This window comes from Phyllobates terribilis, unplaced genomic scaffold (genome assembly GCF_046119375.1).
Source record: "Phyllobates terribilis strain yellow unplaced genomic scaffold, ASM4611937v1 Scaffold_2__4_contigs__length_985480577, whole genome shotgun sequence".
Lineage (NCBI taxonomy): Eukaryota > Metazoa > Chordata > Amphibia > Anura > Dendrobatidae > Phyllobates > Phyllobates terribilis.
The window spans coordinates 445,754,894-445,775,961 of record NW_027362762.1 but is presented as its reverse complement, the minus strand read 5'-3'; the positions used below and the strand labels follow the sequence as shown (position 1 = coordinate 445,775,961).

Below are 21,068 nucleotides of genomic sequence, written 5' to 3'. Positions count from 1 at the left end.
TGCGAACGGCGAAAGTGAGCACACAGCGACCGTGCCCTCTGCAGAAGGCCATCTAGTCTGGGATAGTGGGCTAAAAATTGCTGGACAACCAGGTTCAACACGTGAGCCATACAAGGCACGTGTGTGACATTGCCCCGGCGAAGGGCCGCACCCAGGTTTGCAGCATTGTCGCACACGGCCTTCCCTGGTTTCAGGTCCAGTGGAGACAACCATTCATGAAATTGGTTCTCCAGAGCTGACCACAACTCCTCAGCTGTGTGACTCACATTTCCCAGACATTTCAATGTAAAAACCGCCTGATGACGTTGAGCCCTACTGCCAGCATAGTAAGGAGGTGTGCAGGATCCCTTCTGCGCAGTTAGAAAGCTTGTGGCATGACCAGACAGGCTTTGGGTGCAGGTGGAAGACCGAGAGGAGGTTGAGGAGGCAGAAGCAGTGGAGGAACTTTGACATAAAGAGGATTGACGCACAACTCGTGGGGACGGCAAGACTTGGACAGCAGCCCCTTGTCCTGCTGTCACCATAGTTACCCAGTGCCCAGTCAGCGACATGTAACGCCCCTGTCCATGCCTACTCGTCCAAGTGTCTGTGGTGAAATGCACCCTGTCACACACAGAGTTTCTCAAAGAAGCGGTGATGTTGTGTGCGACATGCTGGTGGAGCGCAGGCACACCTTTCTTTGAGAAGTAGTGCCGACTGGGCATCTGGTACTGGGGCACTGCGACGGACATAAGGTCTCGAATATCCTCTGTGTCCACCAGGCGGAAAGGCAGCATTTCTGTAGCCAAGAGCTTGCAGATGGTGAAATTCAACCTCTTAGCTTTCTCATGGCTAGGAGGAAATGGTCTTTTACTTGTCCACATCTGAGGGACCGAGGGCTGGCTATTGTGCTTAGACGGGGTTGATAAGGGTGTCCCCGGCAAACTGCCGGTCTGTGAGGAAGATGCAGGCGGACATGTTAGGTTGCCTTGATCCAAAGGTGGTGCTATCGATGTCGGACAGCACTCAACACCAGCTGGTGTTACCACGTCCAAAGAAAATGATGACCTGCCAATCACGCTGGCTGTTGCGGGTAAAGAGGTGGCAGGTCTGCGCCCCAAAACAGGTGTGACTGCTGTCCCCCCAGTCACAGAGGATGAAGAGGCCGCGGATGCACAAGATATGGCAGACGGTGGTTGGCCCGGCCGGCTAGGCCGCATTGTAGCACACTGAGCTTCCCACTGCAACTTATGCTTCATGTCCATGTGCCGGTTCATGCATGAAGTACTCAAACTATGTATTTTTTGGCCTCTACTTAGCTTTTGCTGACAAATGTTACAGATAACACGAGTTGGGTCATCTTTATCGATCTGAAAAAAATGCCCAGACTATGCAAGGCTTAGCACCCATGCGACCTGAAGAGCCACCACGACTTGTGGTGAGAGGCAGAGTTGTGTTTGAGGATGCAGTTGTTGACGTGCTTCCAGTACTACGTCTCTGTCCAGGAAGGCGCAACCTGACCTCGTCGTCACTAGCATCTTCCTCCACCTCCTCTGCTGACCTCATCTCTTGGCTGACTGTGGGTTGACAGTAAGTGGGATCTCCAACCTCATCATCATCACCCTGTGCGTTATCACACCCGTCGTCCTCAGAGCCAACCTGTTCCTGCCCTGACAAAAAACTAAAGTTGCTCCAATCAGGTATTTGAGTCTCATCATCGTCTTCCTCATTGTCTCCACCAACAGGAGTTACAGTTTGGGAATGAGGGTCTACATTATGGTCAGAACCTTCTGCGTCTGGTCCTGGATCTGATTCATAAAGATTCTGGGCATCAGTGCAGATCATTTCCTCGTCTGGATTCACAGAAGTGCTGGAGTCGACCTCTGATTCCCAGGCTATAGTATGAGTAAACAGCTCTGCAGACTCAACCATCTGTTCTACCTCATACTCAGACGGGCAGCTGGAGATTTGGGAGCTGTGAGGAAGCAAGTGCGATTGGGGTGACACCTTTGAGGACTGGAGTATTTGTGATGTTGAAGTTGATGTGGAGGAGAGCCCACTTAAAGGAGCACTTGATATCCGTTGAAGCACCTGCTGTTTTTGTGCCTCATCTGGAATTTGTAGCGATTGGCGTGGCCGTAAGAAAGGGATCTTATCACATTGTCCGCTAAAAGAAGTAGACATTTTAGTTTGGCTGGAAGATGGTCTTTCTTCTGCAGATGTTACTGTTGCTTTAACACCTACCCCACGGACACAACCTTTTTTCCCCTTCCCAACACGCCTATTCCCCTTTCCACCAGCAGCAGGCCTTTTTCCACTCATTTTGGTGGTTAACTAATTCACAACTCTGGAGTTGTTTGCACAAAAAAACAATGGATGGGAACCGAGCAGAGCTGAGTGGCCAAACTGTGGTATTAGGCCAAAACTATTGGCTGGGTTAGATGCAGAAAAAAATTATATTCAATTTGCAACCTGATGGAGGTCAGTATAGATGGACTAATAGAGAAAGTCCCACACACAACTAGAAGCCCAAATATTTTTTCAGAGGTAGATGCAGAAAAAAAATATATTCAGTTTGCAACCTGATGGAGGTCAGTATAGATGGACTAATAGAGAAAGTCCCACACACTGCTAGAAGGCCAAATATTTTTTCAGAGCTAGATGCAGACAAAAAATAATTTTTAATTTGCAACCTGATGGAGGTCAGTATAGATGGACTAATAGAACAAGTCCCACACACAGCTAGAAGCCCAATATTTTTTCAGAGGTAGATGCAGAAAAAAAATATATTCAGTTTGCAACCTGATGGAGTTCAGTATAGATGGACTAATAGAGAAAGTCCCACACACTGCTAGAAGGCCAAATATTTTTTCAGAGCTAGATGCAGACAAAAAATTATTTTTAATTTGCAACCTGATGAAGGTCAGTATAGATGGACTAATAGAGAAAGTCCCACACACTGCTAGAAGGCCAAATATTTTTTCAGAGCTAGATGCAGACAAAAAATTATTTTCAGTTTGCAACCTGATGGAGGTCAGTATAGATGGACTAATAGAACAAGTTCCACACACAGCTAGAAGCCCAAATATTTTTTCAGAGGTAGATGCAGAAAAAAATTATATTCAGTTTGCAACCTGATGGAGGTCTGTATAGATGGATTAATAGAACAAGTCCCACACACAGCTAGAAGCCCAATATTTTTTCAGAGGTAGATGCAGAAAAAAAATATATTCAGTTTGCAACCTGATGGAGGTCAGTATAGATGGACTAATAGAGAAAGTCCCACACACTGCTAGAAGGCCAAATATTTTTTCAGAGCTAGATGCAGACAAAAAATTATTTTTAATTTGCAACCTGATGGAGGTCAGTATAGATGGACTAATAGAGAAAGTCCCACACACTGCTAGAAGGCCAAATATTTTTTCAGAGCTGGATGCAGATAAAAATTATTTTTAATTTGCAACCTGATGGAGGTCAGTATAGATGGACTAATAGAGAAAGTCCCACACACTGCTAGAAGGCCAAATATTTTTTCAGAGCTGGATGCAGATAAAAATTATTTTTAATTTGCAACCTGATGGAGGTCAGTATAGATGGACTAATAGAGAGAGTCCCACACACTGCTAGAAGGCCAAATATTTTTTCAGAGCTAGATGCAGACAAAAAATTATTTTCAGTTTGCAACCTGGTGGAGGTCAGTATAGATGGACTAATAGAACAAGTCCCACACACAGCTAGAAGCCCAAATATTTTTTCAGAGGTAGATGCAGAAAAAAATTATATTCAGTTTGCAACCTGATGGAGGTCTGTATAGATGGATTAATAGAACAAGTCCCACACGCAGCTAGAAGCCCAATATTTTTTCAGAGGTAGATGCAGAAAAAAAATATATTCAGTTTGCAACCTGATGGAGGTCAGTATAGATGGACTAATAGAGAAAGTCCCACACACTGCTAGAAGGCCAAATATTTTTTCAGAGGTAGATGCAGAAAAAAAATATATTCAGTTTGCAACCTGATGGAGGTCAGTATAGATGGACTAATAGAGAAAGTCCCACACACTGCTAGAAGGCCAAATATTTTTTCAGAGCTAGATGCAGACAAAAAATTATTTTTAATTTGCAACCTGATGGAGGTCAGTATAGATGGACTAATAGAGAAAGTCCCACACACTGCTAGAAGGCCAAATATTTTTTCAGAGCTGGATGCAGATAAAAATTATTTTTAATTTGCAACCTGATGGAGGTCAGTATAGATGGACTAATAGAGAAAGTCCCACACACTGCTAGAAGGCCAAATATTTTTTCAGAGCTGGATGCAGATAAAAATTATTTTTAATTTGCAACCTGATGGAGGTCAGTATAGATGGACTAATAGAGAAAGTCCCACACACTGCTAGAAGGCCAAATATTTTTTCAGAGCTAGATGCAGATAAAAATTATATTCAGTTTGCAACCTGATGGAGGTCAGTATAGATGGACTAATAGAACAAGTCCCACACACTGCTAGAAGCCCAAATAATTTTTCAGAGGTAGATGCAGAAAAAAATTATATTCAGTTTGCAACCTGATGGAGGTCTGTATAGATGGATTAATAGAACAAGTCCCACACACAGCTAGAAGCCCAATATTTTTTCAGAGGTAGATGCAGAAAAAAAATATATTCAGTTTGCAACCTGATGGAGGTCAGTATAGATGGACTAATAGAGAAAGTCCCACACACTGCTAGAAGGCCAAATATTTTTTCAGAGCTAGATGCAGAAAAAAATTATATTCAGTTTGCAACCTGATGGAGGTCTGTATAGATGGACTAATAGAACAAGTCCCACACACTACTAGAAGCCCAAATATTTTTTCAGAGCTAGATGCAGAAAAAAATTATATTCAATTTGCAACCTGATGGAGGTCAGTATAGATGGACTAATAGAATGACGCTATGCCCAAAAGATTTTACTTCACTAGGTGCAGTAAAAAAATTGGTATTCTATACACAGGTGGTGTAGCTTGCAACACAGATAGGCTACTCCACTGACTAACACACTCTGCAATAGGCCAAAAAGGATTAGCTTTGCTAGATTCAGCCAAATGCTGTGAAAAAAACTTGCACAGCACTGGCACAGACCTGCCTGGCAAAAACTGATAGGAACTGATGTAACCTAGTCCTGAAAAGGACTGCAATTACAATTAGTCTTTACTCCCACAATCTATCTATTTAAGAGCACAGACCTGCCTGATAAAAGTCGTAGGAAATGCTGTAACCTAGTCCTTAAAAGGACTGCAATCACAACTATTCCCTACTCCCAAGCTATCTGTAGATTTGTGCGAAAATTGGCTTGAAATTAACAAGGTATAGCGCACACAGCAACAGCGGTGCCGTCTAACACGCAGCTGCAGCAGTGAGAAAATGGTGGCGACGGGGAAAATGGCTTGGTCTTATAGGGCAAGGACATGTGACATACACTGCCAATGACACATGCCCTTGCTTGTGTGAAAAAAGCACTTCGCTCCGTGTGTGCGCTGCTGATAGGCTGACAGATTGCACCTCCCTACTGTAAATGCGGGAAAGAGAAAAAAAAATGGAGATCTTCATTATTCCTGCAGAGATCCATCCCCTGCCCCTCCCCCCGCCCCGCTGTACACTCAAACTGCGTATTAACATTAATTTTCATCATTACTGAGAAAAAATCCAGTTATGATTTTGGTGCACGAACAGTTATCGAGCATAACCTCGAACAGCCGAATTTTTCTCAAAACGTTCGTGTTCGCCGAACGGCTCGAACACCGCCCAAAACAGCTCGAATTTGAGATTGGCGAACAGTTCGAGAAGAACAACGCTCATCTCTAGTTAAAAGCTCAGTCCCAGGCTGACTCTCCCTGGCCGCCCGGCATTCTCCCCCCCTTGGTGACATCTCATTCTTGCGATAGGGTATTGGCTATTCCCCGTCCTTAAGCCTGCCCCCCCTCTAAATCTCCCTGCACGCCACCCTCCTCACCAGCAGACCATTTACCAGCGGTGGATACCGCGTTTGTCTGTCTGGAGAGGACACTTCTCTGTGCACAAGGTATGCAGGATTAACCAGGTAACTTCCACACCCCTTATAGCATCTAAGTTATACTCACCTTGTACATCATATCCACAGGACATCCCTCCAAGGACACTGCGCTCCTCATTCCTCCCTCCTCTCCCCAACTCATTAGCATTTGGGTTACGTTGCTCTGTGATACTGTGAGTCTCTTTGTCCATGTTAAATGTGCATACAGGTATAGGCACTTTCTGACCCAATGTGATACTTTGCATCTTATTTCTATTTTTGACCTATGTATATTAATGAATCTATGTTATACTTATCTTTTTACCTGCAGTACACTGACAAAGGTCCGTAAAAGGGCCGAAACGTTTGATGTGGACTGCTATAATAAAAACTAACTAATATTCAGCTAATGGTGTGCCGAGATTTTACTACTAACTTCATGGTCTTGGATTCCTCTCGTGCACCCTGGTCCAGTTGTGCTGCGTGTTCTATCTTTAATCTCATTCATAAACCCTTCTCCCTCCCCTTCATTCACCCCAGCCGCTGCCTGTGCTCTGCTCCTTTCGTGTTCCCCGTGGGTGTTGCGAGGAAGGAGAATGATGAGACCGTCTGTTCGAGGAGGCGATGCTCATCACCACCACCGCCTGAGAGGCAGCCAACTCTGCTCTCCGTCACCGCTGGTGCTTCTTCTTCTCCGGCAAGTGAGTCTTATCTCCGACTGCGGAACAACAAGCGTGGGAGGGAAGGAGAAAGGGAGGCTGCACGGAGAGGCGCCGGCCACGGCCTCCGCTCTGGGTGCTGAGCTGGGCCGAACCTTGCAGCAGTGGGCGGATAGCAAGCGACTTCAAGTCCCACTGCACCACCAGCGGGAGTGGCGCTGTTATCTGGCCGGTACAGGCCCGGGACATGTCAAATGGATCACCCCCTCCTCCTCTGCCTGCATTTATCTCTGTGCCCCCTCCAGTCACATTCCCTCTGTACTAGGGAACGGCATAGCTAGCAATCCCTGACATGACCGGCCCCATTGTGACACCTGACATCAAGTACCAACCTCTTTAGTGACTTGTGCAGAGTAAAGGCCTGCAGGGGTCACATGGTACAGGCTGCCACCATGCCTGCCTGATGGGTACAACTATCAACAGTGCCAGCATTGCCCCATCTGATATCTATATAAATAAAAATGTAAGTATATAGATATATATATTATATATATAATATATAATCTATATAAATAAAATGAACGTTGCATTCAAATACATGCATGTTTTCATATACCTACTATGTTTTTAAATACCAGCTGTTGGACGTAAAAGCAATACACACTATACCCAAGCTTTGCAACGGCAAGCGGCTTGCAGTAAAACAATTATTGAGCAACGTCGTTGAAGCAACAATCTTGACAGGACCTTTCAAAGGTGAAGATGTCCTCATTCCTCGCATTCTTATGATTCCAATGGATATGCCATTTCAATTTAAGAGACTGCAATTCCCAATTCGATAGGCGTTTGTAATCACCAATGAACAAAGCTCAGGGCCAATCTTTAGAATTGTGCAGTTTAAATCTAGACATGGATTGCTTCTCAAATGGACAATTATATGTTACGTGTTCCAGAGTCGGCAAGCCAGACAATCTCTATATCTACACAGACAATGGAACAACAAAAAATATTGTATACCCACAAGCATTGTGAAATTAAATATTTTAGAAGCATGCACTTTCTCTTTTCTTTCTTTTCCATTTAACCAGACTGAGCCACAGCAACGCGTGGCCGGGTACAGCTAGTAATGATAATAATAATCTTTATTTTTATAGAGCGCCAACATATTCCGCAGCGCTTTACATACATTACCATTGCTTACCCCACTGGGGCTCACAATCTACATTCGCTATCAGTATGTCTTTGGAGTGTGGGAGGAAACCCATGCAAACACAGGGAGAACATACAAACTCCTTGCAGATGTTGTCCTTGGTGGGATTTGAACCCAGGACCCCAGTGCTGCAAGGCTGCAGTGCTAACCACTGAGCCATCGTGCTGCCCTATTGGCAAATTCCAGGAGTAAATTACCTTCCTGACTGCACTGTGCCAACTCTAAAAGTTTGATGGTGGATGGATAATGCTACAGGGTTGTTTTCGGGAGTTGGCCTATAACCTTTAGTTCTAGTGAAGGGAAATCTAAAGAGTAACAGTTGTTTTAATTTTTATTTCATCAATCAATAGTACACAAGATATATTACAAAGTTGCTTATTTTCATATCAGAAAAATATGCTTTTTCTCTACCAAAATTCTCTATTCTGAGGTAAAATCTCTATTCAGTGAAGACAGACTTTTCCATTACTGAGATAGGAGATGGCAGCTGCTACGGATACAATTCTATAAAACCCAAGATAAAAACAATAAACAAATACCTTGACGTGGTGGGATAGCTTATACGTTTTTTTTTAATCAAAATTATGTTAACTAAGTACCCTTTATTATTTTCATGCACTAGTGCTATTTATAGATTTACTGCAGGGTATTTGCTTATTATGTTTTTATCTTGGGTTTTGTGTGTTTAGTGGCCAGTGTGAACATGCGCTTACATGCTGCATGTACACCAACTTATATTCCAGTTCATCTCTTTAGGTGTTTTGTTTATTTTTTTTTGCATTCTGGGCAAATAAAGGTGTGGTCTCCCTTTTCTTTGAGCTTGACATTACATTCATGTAGTTCCACATGGTTGGGTGTCCATTATCCGGGTCTCAGTCCTTCTCAGCCTTTATCCACATTACGTCACTTGACATACGGTAAGGTTTTAATACTAGAGGTTAGGACCGTGATCATAACCATGAAGTGGTGGGATGGCTTATACGTATTTTTGATCAAAATTATGTGAACTAAGCATCTATATTAATTTCATTCATTATTGCTATTTATTTACTTGCTGCAGGGTATTTGCTTATTATGTTTTTATCTTGGGTTTTGTCTGTTTAGTGGCCAGTGTGAACATACGCCTACACGCTGCATGCTTATATCACAGTTCATCTCTTTAGGTTTTTAGATACAATTCTATGTAGATGGGGGAAGGGAGGAGCTAGAGGCAGAGCTCCTCCTCCCACTCATATCTAAATAGGATCTTATCAATAGCAGGTGCCATCTCCTATGTCAGTAATGGGAAAGTCTGTCTTCACTGAATACAGATTTTACCTCAGATTTGAGAATTTTGATAATGAAGGATCAATTTTGGCAGAGAAAGAAGCAGATTTCTCTGATGAGATATATTACAAAATTGCTAATTTTCTTGTGTACTATTGATTTATTACATAAAAATTAAAACAACGGTTACGATTTAATGGTTTGCGAAATCAAGACATTTTGGACAATTGTATTCTCCAATTTAGTGGGAACAGTTTGAGGAAGGTCCTTCCCTGTTCCAGAGTGACTGTGCCCAGTGCACAATGAAAGGTCCATAAAGTCACGGTTATGTGGAACAATGTGACTGGCCCGCACAGAGTCCTGAACTTAATCCCATTAAGGACCTTTAGGATGAACTAAAAAGAATATTGCAAGCCGGGCCTCATCCAACATCAGTGTCTAACCTCAAAAAGGAAATTTCCATGCACACACTCCCAAATCTTGAAGAAAGGCTTCCCAGAAGAGTGGAAGTTGGTATAGCTGCAAAGGGGAGACTGCTCCATATTAATACTTATGCATTTACAATGTCATTATAAAAGCTCCTGTACGTATAATAATTAGGTGTCCTCATATTTTTGTCTATATAATATATCGAGAGAGTGGAGTCCCTTATCTGCTGTTTGGCATTCCCAAAAGTAAGGGTCGTCATAGAATTTAGACAACTATCAGCCAAATGCTTTTGCATTCTTTCTTAATCTTTGGATTTCAACACCATCAATTTACTATGTATTCCAAGCTTTGGAAAGTTGGCTATATGTACACACAGGGCATAGAATTATAATTCCTGAGAGTCGTGAAATGCTAGGCCGTTACCATAACTTACAATGAAGAGAACTACATGCATGCATCCTAGTCTCTGAGATGTTGATGGGGAGGGAAGGAACAAGAGTGAGAAGTGGAACCCACTCAAATTTTGCATTGCAGGTCTTGTAAGTGGTTCAATAAGACCCTCAGACATAAATAGCTTGTGCACCCTTGGTGTATATTGTTAAGCGAAAATAGTTAACATAGTGCCATTAATATTACCTATTTTGGTTTGGTAAATATTATTATTATTTATTATTCTAGCGCTATTTATTCCATGGCGTTTTACATGTGAAAGGGATATATATAGCACAAACAATTTCAATAAATTTTGAACAATACAAGTGGGTGACTGGTACAGGAGGAGCTAGGACTCTGCCCGCGAGGGCTCACAATCTACAGGGGATGGGTGAGGATACAGTAGGTGAGGGTAGAGCTGGTCATGCAGCGGTATGGTGGAGCGAAAGTTACTGCTGGTTGTAGGCTTGTCGGAAGAGGTGGGTCTTCAGGTTCCTTTTGAAAGTTTCCACGGTACGCGAGAGTCTGATGTGTTGGGGTAGAGAGTTCCAGAGTAGGGGGGATGCATGGGAGAAATCTTGTATACGATTGTGGGAAGAGGAGATAAGAGGGGAGTAGAGAAGGAGATCTTGTGAGGATCGGAGGTTGCGTGTAGGTAAGTATCGGGAGACTAGGTCACAGATATATGGAGGAGACAGGTTGTGGATGGCTTTGTATGCCATGGTTAGGGTTTTAAACTGGAGTCTCTGGGCAATGGGGAGCCAGTGAAGGGATTGACAGAGGGGAGAGGCTGGGGAATAGTGGGGGGACAGGTGGATTAGTCGGGCAGCAGAGTTTAGGATAGATTGGAGGGGTGCGAGAGTGTTAGAAGGGAGGCCACAGAGCAGGAGGTTGCAGTAGTCGAGACGGGAGATGATGAGGACGTGCACTAGTGTTTTTGCAAATTCGTGGTTGAGGAATATGCGGATCCGGGAGATATTTTTGAGTTGGAGTTGACAGGAAGTCGAAAGGGCTTGGATATATGGCTTGAAGGAGAGATTAGAGTCCAGGGTTACCCAGAGGCAACAAGCTTGCTTGCGGGACTGGGGAGAGTGGGCAGCCATTAACTTTGATTGATAGGTCAGTTGGGGGGGTTGAGTGAGACGGTGGAAAGATGATGAATTCAGTTTTATCCATGTTAAGTTTTAGAAATCTGCCAGAGAAGAAGAATGAAATAGCAGAAAGACATTGCGGGATTCTGGTTAGTAGGGAGGAGATATCGGGTCCAGAGAGGTAGATCTGTGTGTCATCAGCATAGAGGTGATATTGAAAGCCATGGGACTCTATGAGCTGTCCCAGGCTGAAGGTGTAGATGGAGAAGAGCAGGGGTCCTAGGACTGAACCTTGGGGGACACCGACAGATAGGGGGTGAGATGAGGAGGTGGTGTGTGAGTGGGAGACACTGAATGTCCTGTCTGTTAAATATGAGGAGATCCAAGATAGGGCCAAGTCTTTGATGCCAAGAGATGAGAGAGTCTGTAGTAAGAGGGAATGGTCCACTGTGTCAAAGGCAGATGACAGGTCCAGGAGGAGGAGGACAGAGTAGAGTCGTTTGGACTTGGCAGTTTGTAGGTCGCTGGTGACTTTAGTCAGGGCAGTTTCAGTGGAGTGGTGCGGTTGGAAGCCAGATTGTAAGCGGTCAAAGAGGGAGCAGGAGGAGAGGTGGGAGGACAGTTCAGAATGGACGTGTTGTTCCAGTAGTTTTGAGGCGTAAGGGAGAAGTGATATGGGGCGATAGCTAGACAGAGAGGATGGGTCAAGGGAGGGCTTTTTGAGGATGGGTGTGATCGAGGCATGTTTGAAGCATGAGGGGAAGACACCAGTGTTAGTGACAGGTTGAAAAGGTGGGTTAAGGTTGGGATGAAGACTGTGGTGGGGTTAGGGATGAGGTGGGACAGGATTGGGGCAAGTAATAACAAAAATCTCTTAGATGTAGAGGAGTTAGAACATTTAATGTATAGTTGTGCATTGAATATACTGTGCATAATAGGTGTCCATGACTATGGTTTACTCTTCCGTAAGATCAGTTTCTTTATGCCATTTTCTTCAGACAGATGCCAAAGTATATAGAATCTTAAGTGCATTTACATACTATTAGTGTATATATGATTAATGTGCATATAGAAATAAAACGCACAAACTACATATGTAAGTTATTGGTTCAAGACCATATGCTGTGGTTATGAAGCTAGATAATTGATCCTGCCTTGGGCTCTAACAACTGGCCTTTCCCTTTAATGATTTTTCCCCCACTTCGCACAATGTGTTGAGCCTCAGTCATCTTTTAAATAATTTATTTTCTGTTAATTGTGGTGTGCACTTAGTAATAAAATGTTGCATGCTTTTCTTCTCCAGATTATCTATTAACCAGTCTGTCTACTTAAAAAATGACACCATGTAGATTGTTATGATGTAGCTACAATTCTTTTCTCACAATAATACAATTTTAATTTCCAACTTCAATATCACAATTTTGAAGATAAAATTACCTGTCCTTCAGCAACAGTTTCTGTGTCAATAATAGTGATAACTCCTGGAACAAGAGGACTACGCCTGGTGTTGCTGTGTGTTGATAAGTCTTCATCGGAAGATCCTGCAGGCAGAGTACCGGTAAGCTGGGTAACAACTTTTCCAACCATTGTAAGTCCAGTCTTTAAAGTCTGTAAAAAATAAAAAATCCAATACAGCATTAAGGAAATAATTATTCCACACTAAATAAATTATATGTAAATAAAAGTCATGTGCACAATTTGTAAACTATAGATGAGCAAATCAATTCGTAGGACCCTGGTCCAAAGGCCAGGTCAGTATTCTGTGGCGGCTAGTCGAGAGGCCTGCAAAATGACGACTTCTTTCTGGAATCCGTGCCTCCTCTTTGCTATGCGCAGGAACAACTACTCTGTAGCAACTCGCATCGAACCAGCAAAAGCGCAGTCACAGACAAAATTTGCGCAAGCCACCACTGCTAGGCAAGTCCTTAAGGGCCGGGATATTCTTCACCTGGTTAACCAGGACATTGAATACTTATTCTCTTGGGACTTTTTTCCTCGGATGATATGTTTCTCCAATTGTTGATGTAGATTTGCTATGTTTTTACTTTTGGAACATTATTAGATTACATTTTTTTTGCATCTAATATGAAGTGATGGATCTACTTTTTTCTTTTGTGGACTGCCTTTCCTTGGATTTGTAATGCTGTGCACTCGTGGATAGGTGAGTTGATCATATCTTTTATATCTTAACTTGATTAGAAGCAGGCCTTAAATAGTCAACCAAATCTAAGGAAAACAATCATGTGGTGCATTCTTTCCAGTCATGTCCAGGGAGCCACTCCCTGCTCACCTGTACCCCAGGATGCACACATTCCCACCATTGGCTAACACCAGGCAAGGCAGCGTCCTGCGTTGTCTGGCAACCTGGAGACACAGCGTCCCATGTCTCCCGGGCCGTGGAACATGTGGGAAGCAAGGCGTCCCATGTTCCCACAACGCTCACCACTTCCACACACGAGGCACCACCGTGAGACGTCACACCACCCAAGTGCGCGATAGCGCCGCCCCCAAAGCGGACAGACCAGCTGCACAGTCTGGAAATCAGAGGAGAACGATTGCATCCGCAGCAGGTATTCCTAATACTCTTTTCATAGGACCAGCGACAGGACCAAAGATTCCAAAAAGAGTAGAAGTTTAAATGATTAAAAACACAGGTTATTCTGAATCTTTTCTCACAAAAATAAAAATATATATCAATTTTCTCAGCTCCTCATGCTATATAACATGGTGTCTGAAGATTAGACTGCATTTTCATGATGACAGATTATTAATATAAGAATAATAATAATAATAATAATGATACTGCTGAAAAGTAGAAAAAAAACTGAAAGATTTCTATTTGTAAAATATAGACTGTGATAGTAAAACAAAAAACATTGCCCCAAAAATGAAAAAGAATACATTTAGTATAAAAAACGGATTTAAACAATAGGTAATTTTCTGATTATACATTCCCTTTAAAGGGGTTTTTCAGTCTAAGAAGAAAAGTCTGCAGTCACTCTAAGTGACTGCAGACTGCCGATTTTTGACAGCGTGCGATGCGCATACTATCACGATTCCCATGTGTTCCCCATGCAAGTGGTTACGTGACCGGATATATGCGATTTGGTGACTAGACACTCCTCATGTGACATGTGATCACCCGCCTACTCAGGGAATACTGGTGAATCGCACACTGTCATGATTCGGAAGTCTGCAGCCATATAGAGTGACTGCAGATTTTTCTCAAACAAGACAACCCCTATAAGCCACCAAACTGTAGGCTTTACCTTACCCATGAAAACTAAAATGTAATAAAATGGCACTGTTTTAAAATCAATCAAACCATAGAACAGGGGTCCTCAAACTACGGCCCGCGGAGGACTTTTATCCGCCCCGCCGGGCTATGGGCGGAGGAGAGGAGAGCGGTGTCAGCGCCCGCCCTTCTCCCCCGCTTGCTCAGGGCCCCAGCAGGCGGATACTTACCTCTCCCCGTGCCTCCGCAGATCCGCTGTCTTCCTGCTCTGCGCTTCCTGTGACGTCTCAGGTCAGAGGGTGCGGTGACGTCTTTACACCGCGCCCTCCCGAGTGCCGTCACAGGCAGCGCAGAGCGGGACTACGACGCAGCGACGCTGGAGTCCAGACCTGAGTAGAGCAGCGGCAGCAAGTGAGAAGTGAGGTGAGTATTGGATTTTTTTATTTTTATTTTAATGTATGGAGGCATAGGTCATTATATGGGGGGGGTGACATCCTGCAAGGGGTATAATATGGGGGGGTGACATCCTGCATGGGGCATGATATGGGGGGTGACATGCTGCATGTGGCATTATATGGGGGGGTAACATGCTGCATGGGGCATTATATGGGGGGTGGCATCCAGCATGGGGCATTATAAGTGGGGAACAGCCTGCATGGGGCATTATAAGGGGTGGAACAGCCTGCATATGGCATTATAAGGGGGAAACAGCCTGCCTATTGGGAACATTTACCTGCCCATTGAGGACCTATGCTGCCTATTGGGGATATTTACCTGCCTATTGGGGATATTTACCTGCCTATTGGGGACATTTACCTGCCTATTGGGGACATTTACCTGCCTATTGGGGACATTTACCTGCCTATTGGGGACCTATGCTGCCTATTGGGTACATTTACCTGCCTATTGGGGACCTATGCTGCCTATTGGGGACATTTACCTGCCTATTGGGGACATTTACCTGCCTATTGGGGATATTTACCTGCCTATTGAGGACCGATGCTGCCTATTGGGGACATTTACCTGCCTATTGGGGACATTTACCTGCCTATTGAGGACTGATGCTGCCTATTGGGAACATTTACCTGCCTATTGGGGATATTTACCTGCCTATTGGGGACATTTACCTGCCTATTGGGGACATTTACCTGCCTATTGAGGACCGATGCTGCCTATTGGGGACATTTACCTGCCTATTGAGGACCTATGCTGACTATTGGGTACAGTTACCTACCTATTGAAATACCGGTTGATTTAACTTTACTTGTTCTTCATTTTAAATATTGTATTTGTTCCTGTATTGTTTTTTTTACTACAAAATAAGATATGTGCAGTGTGCATAGGAATTTGTTCATAGTTTTTTTTAAAAACTATATTCCGGCCCTCCAATGGTCTGAGGGACCGTGAACTGGCCCCCAGCTTAAAAAGTTTGAGGACCCCTGCCATAGAACAATAAAAATGTAAATCATACATTTTTCAAGAGAATAAATATGGGAAAGTTTTGTTTTTAGTAGACAAAGACAAATTACCCAATAATTAAATAAATGTTTCATAAAAAAAAAGAAAGAAAAATATATAAATATATTGAAGCCTGCCTGTCTACACTCAAGCCAGTACTTATAAAGTATTTATAATGAGGATGCTGACAACTCTGTTTCAGAACTTTCAGTAAGATACGCTGCTAGAAAATGTTATCAAAGTTATGTCATCAGAAATAAATGTTATTGCATTTTTATATGCATGATAGAAATGTGTGTAAACACAACATTTTAGTCTAAATCATGCAATGAACATTTTCTAAAATCTAATATTATTGTGGATATCAAATCAATAGACAGGGAAAAACTTGAAATAAAAAAAAATTTCTCAAATGGAGAAAATTATAAAAACAAATACATTTTTTAATTGGTATTGGGTCCATGATTCAATTTGGTAAAGTGGTCCAAAATATCTCCTAGAGGTGGCAGTCTACGTCTCTATACAGAATCACACGCACATTCACTCCCAAATGGGAGAAAGAAAGATTCAACTTCTATCAACACAATAAAGTAGCACTCAAAGTAGAAATAAGTCAGGATTACAGCACCGCAACAGCACGTCACAGGACATAGTGACATGCAGGGGAGGTGGGTGCTATTATAATGAAGAGAGGAGGTGGGGATTTCTTACAGGCCCCCTACGCCCCGGGGCCTGGAAGAAATCATTAGCATAAAGATATAATATAAGATTTCAACACAACAAGACCATTAATATGAGGCATACAGGTAAGACTAGATTAACATTTTTACCACCTGTATGCCCATACGTTCCAGGGGGTGATAGATTCCCTTTAACGAATGCCTATTACCAGGTCAAAAGTGGCTAGCTTTTGCTTATTTTATTCCCACTGCTCACCTATTGACTTTTTTTTAATATCCACCATACAGTTCAAGAGATTTGGACCTTTTCATTTGGCACTAGTTTTTATGGCCTTTATTAAGGGGGAGAGGCTCACAGAAATCTCTTTGGGAGTCTCTTTAGACTGCTCTGCATTATTACCATGTGTGTATTGCCTCATTGGTAAAGTCCAGAGAAATTAGCATTAAATAAAAAGGCCCATATCTTAGGAACTGTACGTTAAATATATATATAAAAAAAAAAAATTGGCATACTCTGGGGAGTAGAGGGAATAAAATAAGAGCAAAAACGGGGCACTTTTTACCTGGTGGCAAATAAACAATACACAGAAAAGAAAATCAGCAATATGTATTTGAGAGTACATTTTGCAATTTTAGGTATTCTTAAGGACATATATTCCCAAAAATTATGATTTTTTTTAGCATAGTAAACTTAGGTATTAAGCACTAATTCAGACATCAGTTTTCTGGTGTATGAGAAAAAAGGACCGGTTTCATCAGGTTTTTATCAAAGTGTCATCATCATTTTTCCTTCATCCCACTTAGCTCCCCTACTCGATCTATCACAATAAATGACATCACATTTTCCCATGTACTGGAAATCCGCTAACTCGTAGTAACACTTGGCTCTGAACTGGTTCTTCAACCTGCACATCCAAGCTCTTACCACCTCCTGCCGCCTCCAACTCAAAAATATTTCCAGAATCCGTCCTTTCCTCAACCCTCAATGTACTAAAATATTAGTGCAAGTCTTCACCATCTCCTGCATCGACCACTGCAATATCCTCTGAGCTAACACTCTCGCATCTCTCTAGTCCGTACTAAACCATGCTACCCGATTAATCCACCTCTCCCCTCGCAACTCCTCCACTTTTCCCCCCTACAAATCCCTTCATTGGCTTACAATTACCCAATGAATTCAGTTCAAACTACTAACATTGACCTACAAAGCGGCCCACAATCTGTCTCCTCCATATCTCCACAAAATATTCTCTGGTCCTCTCAAGATCTTCTTCTCTCCTCCACACTCGTACGTTGCTCACCTAATCACCCCCAAGACTTCTTCAGAGTATCCCCCATCCTCAGGAATTCTGTGCCCCAACACATCCGATTATCCACCACACTTGTAACTTTCAGACGCTACTTGAAAACTCATCTCTTCAAGAAAGCATACAGCCTGCAATGACCTCGCTGTCACCTCACCACGACAGGAGCTGCCGCAACCCCCCAAGCTATGGTCTCCTTCCCGATTATCCTGTAGACTGTAAGCCCACAAAAGCAGGGACCGCTCCCCCTCTGTACCTGCCTGTCATTGTTAGTTTATTCATTGTATTTTATTTCTGTATTTTGTATGTAACCTATTTTCAAATACAGCGCCGTGGAATCAATGGTACGCTAAAAAATAAATAAATAATAATCAGAATATTTCATCAGTTTCATCAGATATTGGTCAAAGTTTCATCTGTATTTTTGACTGATGATAAAAAAAAAAGTGTCTACACCTTCTCTTACCTATCAGTCAGTGAAAAACACACGCATGGCTGTCCGCTTTTTTCACAGACCCATTGACTTTTATTGCAGATTTTGATCTGACACTAGAATAAATGTTAGACACATGTTTGCGGTTTTGCACAAACCACTCAGTCCGCAAAAAAAAAAAAGGACATGTGAACAGCCCCATAGACTGTCATAGATACGAGTGAAAAAAAAATAGCAATAGTATGTGAAAAACTGACATGAGAACGAGCCCTAACAAATTAATTTGAAACCCAAAAACCCTCTACCTGAGATGATGCTGTATAAGATAAATATAACACAATTATAAATAATTTCCAAATAATGTGTCAATGTTACAATTATTGGACCTCGAAAATGTTTTGCATAAAAAATGCTATCTTGTAGTTATTTGAGGAAGACGGAAAAGGTCAAATCTACGTCATATATGCAACTGTCATTAACCAGCAGTGCAGTCATTCAACACGACCAAAGCAGTAAAATGTTGCTGGTTTAATTTCATATTACTGAGCCTATACATTAGAAATAGAGAAACCTCTCACAAATGAAGATTTATATAGTATGCTTCTACGCTTTATCACATCATTTCATCACTTGCTAATATCTGTGAAGTGACCTCTCCAAGACCCATAACTTTAGTTATAAAAATATATATATATATCTCAGGCAGACTGGCAATAATAAGTGCTGTAGCCTAAAGTTTTGGGTTACACAAAAAATTAGAACGTCATCAGCTTTAGTTTCCTTTTTCTTTATGTGATGCAGTATTTTTAATATACACTTTTCACTTGAGTGGTACAATGATGGGTTCCTCATTTTTAGTCTATATTTGTATTAATTCTTCTATTATTTGTAATAAAGGGAATCAGAAGGACTTTTGTAAGATTACAATAAGGAATATATATCATATATATGTCAATACATGAGAATAAGGACAACTCACAGCACTGTACAAAGACGATAAACACTCACATCACTCCATGTACCCACTAGGGCTTAAATTAACAACTTCACTGGATGTCAATTAGGGTATGAGCACACGTTAAGTACTTGTTGCAGACATTTCTGCATCAAAAACGTGTCTCTTGGCAGGTAAAACGCTGCAAGTAGGCTGAAAGAAATGACATGCTGCAGATCTAAAACTGCTTCAAATCAGCAAGGAAAAACAAATAGCGTGTGCGTGAGACTTAAAGGGGTTTTCCCAATTTAATCAACATTTTAATGAATAGATCTTTGAATCATAATAAGTCCCACAACTGGATGTGTTTAAAAAAAATGTTCCTGTGCTGAGATAATCTTATAAATGTGCCCCTGCTAATTTTCCATCAATGGAGGTCTGTGAGGGCTTGTTTTTTGTGTGGTGAGTTGATGTTTTTATTGATATCATTTTGAGTTATATATTACATTTTGACAACATTTTATTATATTTTTTGTGGGAAGTACAGAGACAAAAATCAGCAATTTTGTAGTTTTTTTTTCCTTTTCGAAATTTGCCATGTGGGATAAACAATTTTATATTTTTATAGATCAAACTTTTACAGATGCAGTGATAACAAATATGCATTTTTTTATTCTCACATATACAGTCATGGTCAAAAAGTCTTGGCACCATTGAAATTGCCAAATGAAGTATTTCTTCCAGAAAATTATTTTCTGAAGAGAACAAACATGGCAGCAAAGGGAGCCTTTAGCGGATCCCCATCAGCCATGGCAACTCGTCAGCACCTCACAATCAAGTTTATGGAGGAGGCCAATGGGCGACTGAACGAACGCCCCGGATTTTGGCACTTAAATGCCGCTGTCAGTTATTGACAGTGGCATTTAAGGGGTTAAGAGCCGATCACTGCTGTTAGAAGCAGATGCCAGCTATGTAAAGCGGTCTCTTGAGTGAGCTCCTCGCATCCTGATTAACTCTATAATATAACCAGGGATGTGTCCTTCTGTAAGAAGCCTCTATGCACTGCGCCTGCGCAGTGTGGCCGGAGACAGAAGGCTACATCCAGGCCGGGAGGAGGAGTGTGGCGTCGAAGATCGTGGTATGCGTAGGAGTTGATCACATACTGCGATGTCGGGCGAAATGAGGACATCCCGTGATCTCCGGAGAGGCCGGAGAAGTGTGGCACCGGAGTCAGCGCCTGCGCATTGCGCGATCTCCAGCGCCATTTTACTGAAGACAAATTTGCACAGTGTCTTCAACAAAATGGCGCCAGTATGTGAATGAGCTGACTCCAGCGCCATTTTGTTGAAGACACTCCAAATTTGTGTTCAATAAAATGGTGCCGGAGATCACGCTTTGCACAGGCGCTGACTCTGGTGCCACACTCCTCCTCCGGCATCCCCGGAGATCAGTGTCTTCAACAAAATGGTGCCGGATAGCGCGGTATACGCACGCACTGATTCCGATGCTATTTTATTTAAATAACGCAGACGACACACTGCAGGGGAGCGGTGAAAAGGTAAGAAGGAGTGTTTTTGCTTTTTGTTGTATGGAAGGATGGAAGAAAAGCAGTGCAGGCAGGATGGGGAGCATATACCAGGATGGGGGACCAGGATAGGGGAGCATATACTAGGATGGGGGAGCATATTCCAGGATGGCTGAGCATATAATAGGATGGGTGACCAGGATGGGGAAGCATATATCAGGAAGGGGGACCAGGATGGAGGAGTATATTCCAGGATGGGGTAGCAAATTCCAGGATGGGGGAGCATATAATAGGATTGGGAACCAGGATGGGGGACATATACCAGGATGGGGGAGCATATACTAGGATGGGGGAGCATATAATAGGATGGGGGCCCAGGATGGGGGGAGCATATACCAGGATG

The 21,068-nt window shown here is 42.6% G+C and overlaps 1 protein-coding gene across 7 annotated transcripts in view; it reads right to left on the bottom strand.

Moving 5' to 3' along the window:
- BCAS3 (BCAS3 microtubule associated cell migration factor) overlaps positions 1-21,068 on the bottom strand; it is a 1,370,469-nt gene that overhangs the window by 1,024,118 nt on the left and 325,283 nt on the right. For all 7 annotated transcript variants that reach the window (XM_073665482.1, XM_073665487.1, XM_073665488.1 and 4 more), the window contains one exon: positions 12,534-12,704. In XM_073665482.1, coding sequence (XP_073521583.1) covers positions 12,534-12,704 — 171 coding nt within the window. The remainder of the gene's footprint in view (positions 1-12,533; positions 12,705-21,068) is intronic.